We start from the raw sequence: 12,334 nt of genomic DNA on the forward strand, positions 1-12,334 counted from the left end.
ATTTTCAGGTTAAAACTTATATAAGCTTTTTGATTTCAAGGGATGAATATGAGCTTATACTGTTATTGTTAAACTTAAGGTTTATTTTGTGATTTGATTAGCTTCCTATTACATTTTGACTCTGAAATTGTCTTATGTCAGACTTGTTTCAAAAATAAATTGCAAATTATAGCTCAAATGCACCTCCATTTTCTCTAAATACTGTTCTCTCTAATGGCCTTGAGTCCATTACAGGCAAACATGAGTTATAACTTAAGATAAGTAATGTCTAGGAGAGTGTGTGCTTCTCAACACATTCTATCTCCACTCTCCAAAGATAGAAGATAAATGAAAAAGCTAAAAATAAAAGCTTGATCTCATTCAGTTTGAATCAGACTATTCTAAGAATGCCTGACCAAATCCATCTCCTATAATACTTATATTCCTGTCAGAAGATTGTAATAAAAATGGAATATGAATATACTATTTAGAATATAAATATATTATTTATATTGTATATTAAAAATGGGTGAATAGGAAACCAAAGTTATATAAAGTCTTTCTGAAAATCTTGCTCACATCATAGATCAAGCACAGCTAGCACAAATTACAGTGCATGTGTATGGAATCTGATATATAAATAAATTATATTATCCTGGAATTATTCTATATTAAATGCTAAAATAATGTTTATCTAAAACTTTAATCTAGAATGCTTCTGTGTCAGGCTACCAATTATGTGTGTGTATCTGTGTATGTATGTATGTGCTACTGCTAAGTCACTTCAGTCGTGTCTGACTCTGTGCGACCCCAAAGACGGCAGCCCACCAGGCTCCCCCGTCCCTGGGATTCTCCAGGCAAGAACACTGGAGTGGGGTGCCATTTCCTTCTCCAATGCATGAAAGTGAAAAGTGAAGTCGCTCAGTCGTGTCCGACTCTTAGCAACCCCATGGACTGCAGCTTACCAGGCTCCTCCGTCCATGGGATTTTCCAGGCAAGAGTATTGGAGTGGGGTGCCACTGCCTTCTCCATGTATGTATGTACATACACATATATACACACATGTTCTTGGTTTCTGAGCTTGGATCAATCAGATTAAAAAAAAATTTTTTTTCCAATTCTACCATTTTCTCTTCTATTATTAATAACACTAGGGCAATCAACTGGATAATTTTTAATGTTTTTGGACCCCTGAAATGGTATAATCCTCAGTCACAAGGACCTAATGAAATACACAATTAGTTCAGGTCAAGTATTTATTTACAGCATCATCTAATTATTTTTTTATAAATAGCATTCAACTGTGTGGTGTACATAATCAGTACAGCAAACTAATTAAGAAGACAAATTCTAGAATCGGGCCATCTTGGTTAAGTTTCGGCACAACTGTATTTTTGGAGTGTGAACTCTGTACAACTCATTTAGCTTCTCCAAGCCTTAGTTTCTTTCTCTGAGAAATTGTTATAATAACAGCACTTACCTCATGTGGGTAGTTGTGAGGAATAAATTATATAATGTATAGAAAGAATATCGTACAGTGCCTGGTGTTCAGTAAATAATGACTATTGTTAGATTCATGGTACAAGAAGACTAAAATGAAATGAAATAAAGGGGCAATGCAGAACAATTCACGCAGTGATATTCTACTTTTGTTGTACTTTGAAACGTTAGACTTGGCATTTATTCCATTTAGTGTCACTAATATAACACTAAAGAAATTAACAAGGACAAAGAGGAAAAGAGAGATAATATTAGATGAGTAATGATGATAAAATCTGGGGAGATGAAAAGCAAATGGGTAATTCACAGCTAATGCAGTGGAACAAAGAAGCTAAAACATTAAGGACCTGCACAGAAGTAGCCAAGAAACAGAGGACTGCTCTGCATCAGAGTATACCAGCAAGAAAGATTCGAGTAATGGAGGCCTCGTGCACTTCTGAAGGTCAGGGGAAGGCACAGGGCAGCAAAAACGGGAGGACTGGCTAAAAGCTTACGGCAGAAGCTTTGAGAATACCAGATGTTCTCCCCATGTGGTTGGGTAAGAATTCATTCTTTTCCTCTAAATAAAATTAGAGGCTTAATCACTGGGTGAGGTTGGACCAAAGGAATTTAAACTCTAAGAGGACATCTGGCATGGCAGAAGTAAGGCTGCAAACTGAAAATATAAGCATAATAAATAAGACTATATAGATACACATGTACCCCAGGCTCCCTGTCCCACTCAGCTCTTCACAACACTGGCAAACAGATTTGTATCAACAAGTCAGTAGTAAGAGATTCTCTCTGTAGTGGGATTGACAGGACCAAGAAAAAAGTAAGATAGTTTTTGGGTCCCTTAGTTAAAAATTAATACCTAACTATCTGCTGCTGTTGCTGCTGCTAAGTCCCTTCAGTCGTGTCCGACTCTGTGCGACCCCATAGATGGCAGCCCACCAGGCTCCCCCGTCCCTGGGATTCTCCAGGCAAGAACACTGGAGTGGGTTGCCATTGCCTTCTCCAATGCAGGAAAGTGAAAAGTGAAAGTGAAGTTGCTCAGTCGTGTCCCGACTCTTAGCGACCCCATGGACTGCAGCCTACCAGGCTCCTCTGTCCATGGGATTTTCCAGGCAAGAGTACTGGAGTGGGGTGCCATTGCCTAACCATCTACTAGTTGACAAATCCTGCGAACCTTACCGAGTGCTTTTAATTAGTTTTTTAGGGCCTCAATTTTAAATATGAATGGACAGCTAGTGATTAGCAAACAGTGAAGGAAAGCTCCAACATGAAAGACAGACATCAAAACAAACAGAAAAAAATAAATTTGAAGAAACAGCAATAATTCAGGTAACACAAGAGATTACTGAAAAACTGAAATTAATAGCTTTAAATGGAAATGAGAAAGTACCGCTGAATCCACTAAAGAACATAAAACTATATAAAGAGCAGATTTAAAAAACAAAAAAGTCTCCTGGAAATTAAAAAAAAGTTATATTCAGAAAAAAAAATTCAATAGGTATTTGGAAGACGGAGTTAAGGAGTCTTCCCAAAAGTTGGGAATAAAATACGAGGAGATAGAAATTGAAAGCCAAAATTAAAGAAGATTGGAGACTAAATCCAGGAGGCCTAATAGGTGACTTAACAGGAATTCCAGAAAGAACTGTAAAACTGGAGGGAGAAAAGTTATCAAATAAATAATACAAGAAAATTTCTGAGAGGAAAGAACATAAGAGCGCCTATACAGTGAAGGGAAGAAGACCCCCGGCAGAGATCACCCAGAAATGAATACTAGGGATGAAGAAAGGACTCCAAAAGCTTTGAGAAACAAACAGGTCACATACACAGGCCCTGGAATCAAAACAGTACAAGAGCAGCAGCATTTTGTGTATCAATCAGATATAAATGAAGAACAAAGGTATTTTCAGACATGCAAGGTTTTAAAACACGTAATGAATGAATGCACCCTTTCACAGGAAACCGCTGCATCATACAATCCCCGCCAAATGCGGGTGAGGCTGTGGAACTAGAGGGACTCTCACTCGCTGCTGGTGGGAGTGTAAAATGGTACAACCGCCCTGGAAGACAGTTTGGTAATTTCTTACGAAACTAAACAGATTCTTACCATATGACCCAGCAATCATGCTATCTGTATTTGCCCAATGAAGTTTAAAACATATGTACACAAAAAACTGCACGTGGATGTTGACAGCAGTTCTATTAATAATTACCAAACCTTGGAAGCAACCCCAGTACCCTCCAGTAGATGAACAAACTGTGGTACAATGAATTACCGTTCCATGCTAAAAATAAATGACTATCAAGCCATGAACAGACATGGAGGAAGCTTAAATGCACATTGCTTAGGTAAAAGAAGCCAATGTGAAAAGACAACATATGGTATGAGTCCAACTCAGTGACATTGTGGAAAAGGTAAAACCAGGAGATAATAAAAGATCAGTGGTTGCCCGGTGTGGAAGGAGGATAAGGATCAGTAGGCAGAGCATAGAGAATTTTAGGAGAGGACAGTGAAAGTACTGTGTATGATATGATAATAATGGATACGTATCAGCTCAGTTCAGTCACTCAATCGACGTGTCTGACTCTTTGCGACCCCATGAATCGGTAATGACATTTATAAACACTAGTACAAATCCACAGAATAGTACCACACCAAGAATAAACCCCAAGGTAAACCATGAACTTGGGGTGATTGTGATGTGTCCATGTAGGTTCATCCTTGATAACACATGTATCATTAGAGAGAATGATGCTGATAATGGGGAGGCCGTGCATGTGTGGGGGCAAGAGGTATATGGGCAATCTCTGTATCCTCCTTTCAATTTTGGTGTGAATCTAAAACTTCTCTAAAAAATAAACTCTTGAAAAAAAGAAAGCAGAAATACCAGACAAAATATGACTAGAAATCAAGAGAAACAATGGTTACAGTTCCACACGGGATTCAAACAATGGAGCTATAACACAGCAATTAAAAAAGTAAAGTTATTTAATAGTTCGAGTTTCAGAAGGAAACAAGAGAATGGGGCAGAAAAAAACAATCAAAAATATAAAAGATACAAATTTCCCCAAATCAGTGAAAGATATCAATCCCAAATCCAGGGAGATCAGTGACTCACAAGAGATATAAAGAAGAATACAGATAGGCACATCACATTCAAACTGCTTAAACCAAAATCTTCACAATGGTCAGAGAAAAAAAATTACCTTCAAAAAAGCAACAGTAAGACTTAAACCTGACTTGTCAGTAGAAACAATGAAAACCTGAACCCAATATTTTATCAGTACAATGAATTCATTCATCCATTAGACAAATATGTACTGAATATTTACCACATGTTAGATACTTTTCTAGGTACTCAGAACACATCAGTGAACAGAACAAAGAATGTATATTACATTTAATGTGTAAAATTATATAATAAATATACTTATAATAACATTTTTAAGGGAAGAAATTAATTGTATAAAACAGGCTTAACAATCTATTCAGAAAATACACTTCACAACACTGGTGAAAGAAATCAAAGAGGACGCTAATAGATGGAGAAATATACCATGTTCATGGATTGGAAGAATCAATATAGTGAAAATGAGTATACTACCCAAAGCAATTTATAGATTCAATGCAATCCCCATCAAGCTACCAATGGTATTCTTCACAGAGCTATAACAAATAATTTCACAATTTGTATGGAAATACAAAAAACCTTGAATAGCCAAAGCTATTTTGAGAAAGAAGAAGGGAACTGGAGGAATCAACCTACCTGACTTCAGGCTCTATTACAAAGCCACAGTTTTCAAGACAGTATGGTACTGGCACAAAGACAGAAATATAGATCAATGGAACAAAATAGAAAGCCCAGAGATAAATCCACGCACATATGGACACCTTATTTTTGACAAAGGAGGCAAGAATATACAATGGATTAAAGACAATCTATGATCCAGCAATCCCACTGCTGGGCATACACACTGAGGAAACCAGAAGGGAAAGAGACACGTGTACCCCAATGTTCATTGCAGCACTGTTTATAATAGCCAGGACATGGAAGCAACCTAGATGCCCATCAGCAGATGAATGGATAAGAAAGCTGTGGTACATATACACAATGGAGTACTACTCAGCCATTAAAAAGAATTCATTTGAATCAGTTCTAATGAGGTGGATGAAACTGGAACCTATTATACAGAGTGAAGTAAGCCAGAAAGAAAAACACCAATACAGTATACTAATGCATATATATGGAATTTAGAAAGATGGTAACAATAACCCTGTGTACGAGACAGCAAAAGAGACACTGATGTATAGAACAGTCTTTTGGACTCTGTGGGAGAGGGAGAGGGAGAGGGTGGGGAGATTTGGGAGAATGGCATTGAAACATGTATAATATCATGTATGAAACCAGTCGCCAGTCCAGGTTCGATGCACGATACTGGATGCTTGGGGCTGGTGCACTGGGACAACCCAGAGGGAGGGTATGGGGAGGGAGGAGGGAGGAGGGTTCAGGATGGGGAGCACAGGTATACCTGTGGTGGATTCATTTTGATGTTTGGCAAAACTAATACAATATTGCAAAGTTTAAAAAAAAAATAAAAAAAGAAAAGAAAATACACTTCATTATTGCTGTTAGAATTATAACTCAAGTTTTTAATTTAATAGACTCATGACTAGTACTTTTTCAGTGATGGATGAGATTCTTTATAATCAAGTATAGTCTATGTATTAAAGAGCCTATCTTACTAGCCTGGCTTTTGGGTAATGAAAAGTCATGAAATTTCAGAGCTGATCCTTCAGAAAACCCTAGAGATGATCCATAGTACAGACTCCTCGTTAGAGATGAAAAGGCACAGTATTATTTAACTCAATTTCCAAGGTCACACAAAGAAGTTAGAGACACATCTTAAGTCCCAGTGACTCCTGGTCAAATATGCTTTGTTGTTGTTCTTTGTCATTAAGTTCACTGAGAGATGGGTTTAATTTAATTTTTATTAAGGTAACATGCATATAGTTTTAAAAGTAAAATGATTTATGACACTTAAAAAGCAGCAATTTTCTTCCCTTCCTCTGCCCACCTCCAATTTCCAGTCTCCAGAGAGAACCATGTTTAACTTCTAATATTAATAATACTGGGCTTCCCTTGTAGCTCAGTCGGTAAAGAATCTGCCTGCAAAGAAGGAGACCCCAGTTTGAATCCTGGGTTGGGAAGATCCCCTGGAGAAGGAAATGGCAACCCACTCCAGTATTCTTGCTTGGAGAGTCCCATGGACAGAGGAGCCTGGTGGGCTACAGTCCACGGTGTCTCAAGAGGTGGACACGACTTAGTGACTAAACCACCAACCACTACCACCATTAATAATGTTCTTTTGTTTGACAAAAGAATGTTATTGTGTGACCGCTTATCAGTCATATACCTCGTGTACATGAAAGGAGTCCATTTCAACTTGTTCATTCTACAGTGCATGCTTTATATTCAAGGCACAGGCAGAATAACTGGTAGGCTACCGGTGACCTTGTTGCTATACCTACAATAGGACTATTAACTAATGAAATGGATTTTCATGAGTGATTTATGAAATATGTCTCATTTCTTTGGAGCTGGAGCTGCATACTGGTTGCAAGGGATTAGTGGTACGACAAATACATATAACTTCAGAGAAGAGAAAATCTGAATTTCATACTGTGCATATTTTTTCCTAAGCTTTAATAGTACAAAAGGTTAAACTAAAAAAATTTCAAACTCTCTAATATTTTAACTAAAGAGAGTAACAATTTTAATATTAATAGAATCTTTATGATTATAAATAAGTCTACATATAGGTCATGAAGAGATAATATACAGCAAATCATTTTCATCTTAGTAAAGTACTACAATACAAATAATTTGCTTTTGGCATTTGAAGTGATGCTTATTTTAGCCATCTCAACATTGGCTTTGTACACTGAATGCTTATGATACAAAAATATCAATACAGGTTACTAAATAATTTACTTTAATAATTATTGTTTACATTAATATCACTATTTCATGTTTTGTTTTTTTCCTAGAGAAAATACCAAAGAAAGAAAAACCTTTCTGTTCACCTGGTCTGTATAAATTTAAATTCTAAAAACTGAAAATGTCATAACTATAGGTTTACTTTTTAAATGAAATTCTTCTCAATTATTTACATATTATGCCATTTGCATCACAAACTATAAGACAAGTGACTTACATGAGACAGGAAGCTGGCTGTAGACTGGGAAGATGGAACATTGGAATGAGAACGAGCAGCAGGTGATGGTTGTAGAAGGCGTGGTTTCACAGCAGAATTTGAGGTGTATCCAGGGCCCTGCAGTTCCTGGAAGACAGTATACATGTGAGCAAAATAACTGTCAACCTACAGCTGGAATTGTGAAATCAAAATGTATTTTTGCAAATAAATTTCAGTCTTACATGTTGAACCCCTAAAAAGTTGAAGCCAAAGTATTAAGCAAGATGCATGTTATTCTTTGGGGACTAATGCTGGGCTTAGCAAGAGGCCTTCACACTTGAGAATGATGTAAGCATTCCAGGTGGGAAGCGGCATCTCCAATCAGAGGCTACTACATTGGTTTTAACTCGGCCAAACACTCCACACCAGTTCTGACATACTACTGAGAAGGTTCCTCTCCAACTATGGGAAGGTATCCAGTATTGCGACTTTGAAGTATGTCTGCACTTCTAAAATATACTCAAAAAACAAATCTATTTCGGTGGAAAATGTACTATTTTTAAAGCACACCTGACTTGTCATGCAAATTACCTCATTTTTGCTATTCTCCAAACAAGTCAAACACGTTTGACCGCCTCCTGTATGCAAACCTCTGGTTCCCCAGGGTAAGTACTTCTGTGTTTCCTTCACGCAATATAAACCTAACATAAAGCATGATGCTTCAACGTGTTACTATATAGGAAAAGGATAGGTATAGTAGGTACAATGTAAAGATTTTATAATTGTTAATATCAGATAATGTTAAAAGTACACTTGAAAGCATCTAAGATACATAAGAAAACCTAAAAGTATATCAAACCAAGGCTTAAGTTTTGCTTAAATAACTATTTAATGAAAACAAAAGACCTTACTTTTACATCCAATGTGTGTTGAAGCTTTAGGCGCACAGATTCTTGTTCCTGACGCTGTATTATATCTTGACATTCTGCAAACTGCAAAGATGCCTACAATCAAGCAACCACATGTGGTTTATCCTCCATTCTTTGTGCAATTTTATTTTATTAACGTATACATGCAGAGTCACCATCTCTTCAAGGAAACTTCCCTCTATTCCTAGCATAGTGCATTACATTTATCTATTTACTTATCTGTTTTATTCAGAAAACTGAGAGTTATTGGAGGTCATGTCTTTGTAGCCCCAGCATCTATATGGCGTTTAGTAGGTGAAGGCTACGTAAAAGAATGAATGAACTACAGATGAAATGAGCAAACAGCTTTAGCAATGGTAAAAATATTTGCATAAAGATAACCACAATTGAAATTCATTGAGCCCATATATCATGTTCTAAGACCTAAGTTTGCATAGTTGGGAACACAGACCATGTTCTGTCACCACGGAGGCTCTGATGTCTCAAGAAGCAAGGACTAGTTTCGGTATACAGTATTTTCAGGTTTCCAGAGTTTGCAGGTGACACAAAGAGAGATTCCTCCTCTACAATATATGGCAAGGACAAATGTAGCGTCATCACTGATCTTCTCAGTCATTAAGCTGCATTCTCTACCTGCACTTTCTGAACTCCACAAAGCGCCACACATTAGCATTACTTCATCTTTTTATTGGTATCATTAACAGACTGTATTCTACCAAGTACTGAAGTCCTTCTTTGAAGGTAAATTAGACTGGTGGTATTTTAAATTATTCAGGCCACAGAGGATACCAGAAGCATCTCACATCTTGTATTTTACTGCTCTTATGTTCATGTTAGCAAAAAAAAAGAGAAATTTTGTAAAAAGTATGCATCATGATTTGTTCTTAAAGCTCAGCCCTCTCTACAGGATACAGTTCTTCCTTGTGTGAGGTGACTGGGACACAATCCAATTTGACAGATTTGGTGTCTGTCAACATGGAGCTTTCCTGTTTAGTTGTTAACTACTGTATGTATTTAGTTAATAACCACCTTATCAAGAGCAACTTCCATATTAGCAACCTTTTCTTTCAATCGGCGCTCCTGAGATCGCAGGACTTCTAGTTCTCCGGCCATCTTGTTTTTCTCTGTTGAAACAGTACTCAATTCCTGGCTTAATTTTGTCTTCTCTTCTTTTAGAAAATGCTTCTCCTACAATTATACAGGTGCAAATATCAGAAATGATATGGTGATGTAGATACTGAAGCACACACACATCATTTCCCTTATCCTAGATTTGTTAATTTTACTCTTCCATTATTTGCCTATTTGGAACTTATGGCAGGACGGGAGGAAAAAGTGGTAAATAACAAAGACACAGCAAATAAGTCCATGTAATGAGTGTGTGTGCGTTCAGTTGCTTAGTCATGTCTGACTCTTTGTGACCCCATGAACTGTGGCCCGCCAGGCTCCTCTGACCATGGGATTTTCCCAAGCAAGAATACTGGAGTGGGTTGCCATTTCCTTCTCCCAGGATCTTCCTGACCCAGGGACTAAACCCGCGTATCTGGTGTCTCCTACACTGCAGTCAAATTCTTTACCACTGAGCTACCAGGAAAGACCAGTGAGAGGTATAACAAATGTATGTGCATACTTGTCAATATTTAGCCTCATTCTGAAAAAGCACTGCAGCATTTTGGGGAAGGGGAAAAGCAACTGCTTTAGTTGCCCTCATTTTCTGCGTATGCTGTTTACCTTCTCATTGGCATTATGGTCAGTTCTATTGTAACTCTTCTTCTGAAAGTGCAAGTCTATTCCAAAGACTGACTATTCCCTGATTGATGTATCAGGGAATATTTGAGCACAACACAGATTTCCCCTTTACTAATGCATGGTTTCATCTATGAGAAATACTAGGTCAGTGCAGAAAACAGCACCCAGCTAAGGAGAGTTGCACAGAAATACAAAAAACAAACATACACACTCTTCAAACAACTAGCTCCCTCAGTTTACCTTGTGTTATGAGCCACATCCTATGTCACAGAGAAACCTACCTTCTACCCCTTCTTAACAACTATCACACTGCAATTCTTCAATGCACACGTTCACAAGCAAACTTCAGGTCATTTTAGGATAAAGGGCCATTCTAATTGTAGTATTTATGTGTCTCTTAAGCATTTACCGTGTAAAACTGTGCTACCATTTTCATTAGGTTCCTACTTTTCTTTTGTCACTGATGAAGTGCATCAGTGTCGTGCTCCTAATCCCACCACTCCCACAAGTCCCGTGGTGGTTTTTGTTGCACGATTTTGCATAGTGTGATTTTAGGAACACAGTTGTTACATTAGAGTGGAACTGAATATGCTCTGCTTATAATCACTCTGTCTCTACCACGAGTATCTTCTTGCAGTTAAAATACTAGCTCTTGGACAGCTTCATGTAAGAAAATGAAATCAGAACACTTTAACAGCACACATAAAAATACATTCAGAATAGGTTAAGGACCTAAATGTAAGATCGGACACTATAAAACATCAGCAGAACACTCTGACATAAATTACAGCAATATCCTTTTCCATCTATCTCCCAGAGTAATGGAAATTAAAACAAATTATAACGCCAATGGAATTAAATGAATGGGACCTAATTAAACCCAAAAGTTTTTGCACAGCAAAGGAAATCATAAACAAAACGAAAAAACAAGCCACAGAATGGAAGAAAATATGTGCAAATGATGCAATTGACAAAAGATTAGTCTCAAAAATTTGCAAACAGCTCATGTGGCTTAATATGAGAAAAGAAACAATCCAATCAAAAAATGGGCAGAAGACCTAAACAGACTTCTCTCCAGAGAGGACATACAGGTGGCAAGAGGCACATGAAAAGATGTTCAATTAACAGAGAAATGCAAATCAAAACTATGACGAGGTAATACCTCACACCAGCAGAATGGCCATCATCAAAAAATCCACAATCAATAAATGCCTTAGAAGGTGTGGAAAAAAGAGAACCCACCTAAACTCTTGGTGGGACTGTAAACTGGTAATTGCCACTATGGAGAACAATATGGAGGTTCCTTAAAAAACTAAAATTAGACCTATCACATGATTCAGCAATCCCACTCCTGGGCATATATCCAGAGAAAACCATTGTTTGAAAGGATACATGCACCTCAATGTTCACTGCAGCACTGATACGGAAGTAATCTAAATGTCCATCAACAGATGAATGGATAAAGAAGATGTGATATATATATGCAATGGAATATTACTCAGCCATTAAAAAGAATGAAATCATGTCATTTGCAGCAACATGGATGGACCTGGAGATAATCATACTAAGTGAAGTGAAGTCACACAGAGAAAAACAAATGTTGTATGATATCACTTATATGTGGATTCTAAAAAAATGATACAAATGAAATTATTTACAAATAGAAACAGACTCACAGACTTAGAGAAGGAATTCATGGTTACTGGTGGGAAGGGGTGGGGGGAGGGATAGATTGGAAATTTGAGATTAAATATACATACTACTTTTTCTTTCTAATTTTTATTGGAGTAGAGTTGCTTTACAGTGTTGTGTTAGTCTCTGCTGTACAGCAAAACGAATCAGCCATATGTATACATATATTCCCTCTTTTTTAGATTTCCTTCCCATTTAGGTCACCACAGAGCACTGAGTAGAGTTCCCTGGGCTCTACAGTATGTTCTCATTAGTTATCTATTTAATGCATAGTATCAAAAGTGTATATATGTCAATCC

At 37.3% G+C, this 12,334-nt stretch overlaps 1 protein-coding gene across 23 annotated transcripts in view; it reads right to left on the reverse strand.

Moving 5' to 3' along the window:
• Positions 1–12,334, reverse strand: part of CCDC158 (coiled-coil domain containing 158) — an 83,250-nt gene that overhangs the window by 25,662 nt on the left and 45,254 nt on the right. For 20 of the 23 annotated variants that reach the window (XM_027544813.1, XM_027544803.1, XM_027544808.1 and 17 more), the window contains 3 exons: positions 9,624–9,782; positions 8,577–8,669; positions 7,687–7,812 (listed from right to left, as the gene is read on the reverse strand). In XM_027544813.1, the coding sequence (XP_027400614.1) occupies positions 7,687–7,812; positions 8,577–8,669; positions 9,624–9,782 (378 nt within the window). The remainder of the gene's footprint in view (positions 1–7,686; positions 7,813–8,576; positions 8,670–9,623; positions 9,783–12,334) is intronic. The other 3 variants (XM_027544804.1, XM_027544802.1, XM_027544801.1) reach the window with 3 other exon arrangements.

This window comes from Bos indicus x Bos taurus, chromosome 6 (genome assembly GCF_003369695.1).
Source record: "Bos indicus x Bos taurus breed Angus x Brahman F1 hybrid chromosome 6, Bos_hybrid_MaternalHap_v2.0, whole genome shotgun sequence".
In the NCBI taxonomy this organism is placed as follows: domain Eukaryota; kingdom Metazoa; phylum Chordata; class Mammalia; order Artiodactyla; family Bovidae; genus Bos; species Bos indicus x Bos taurus.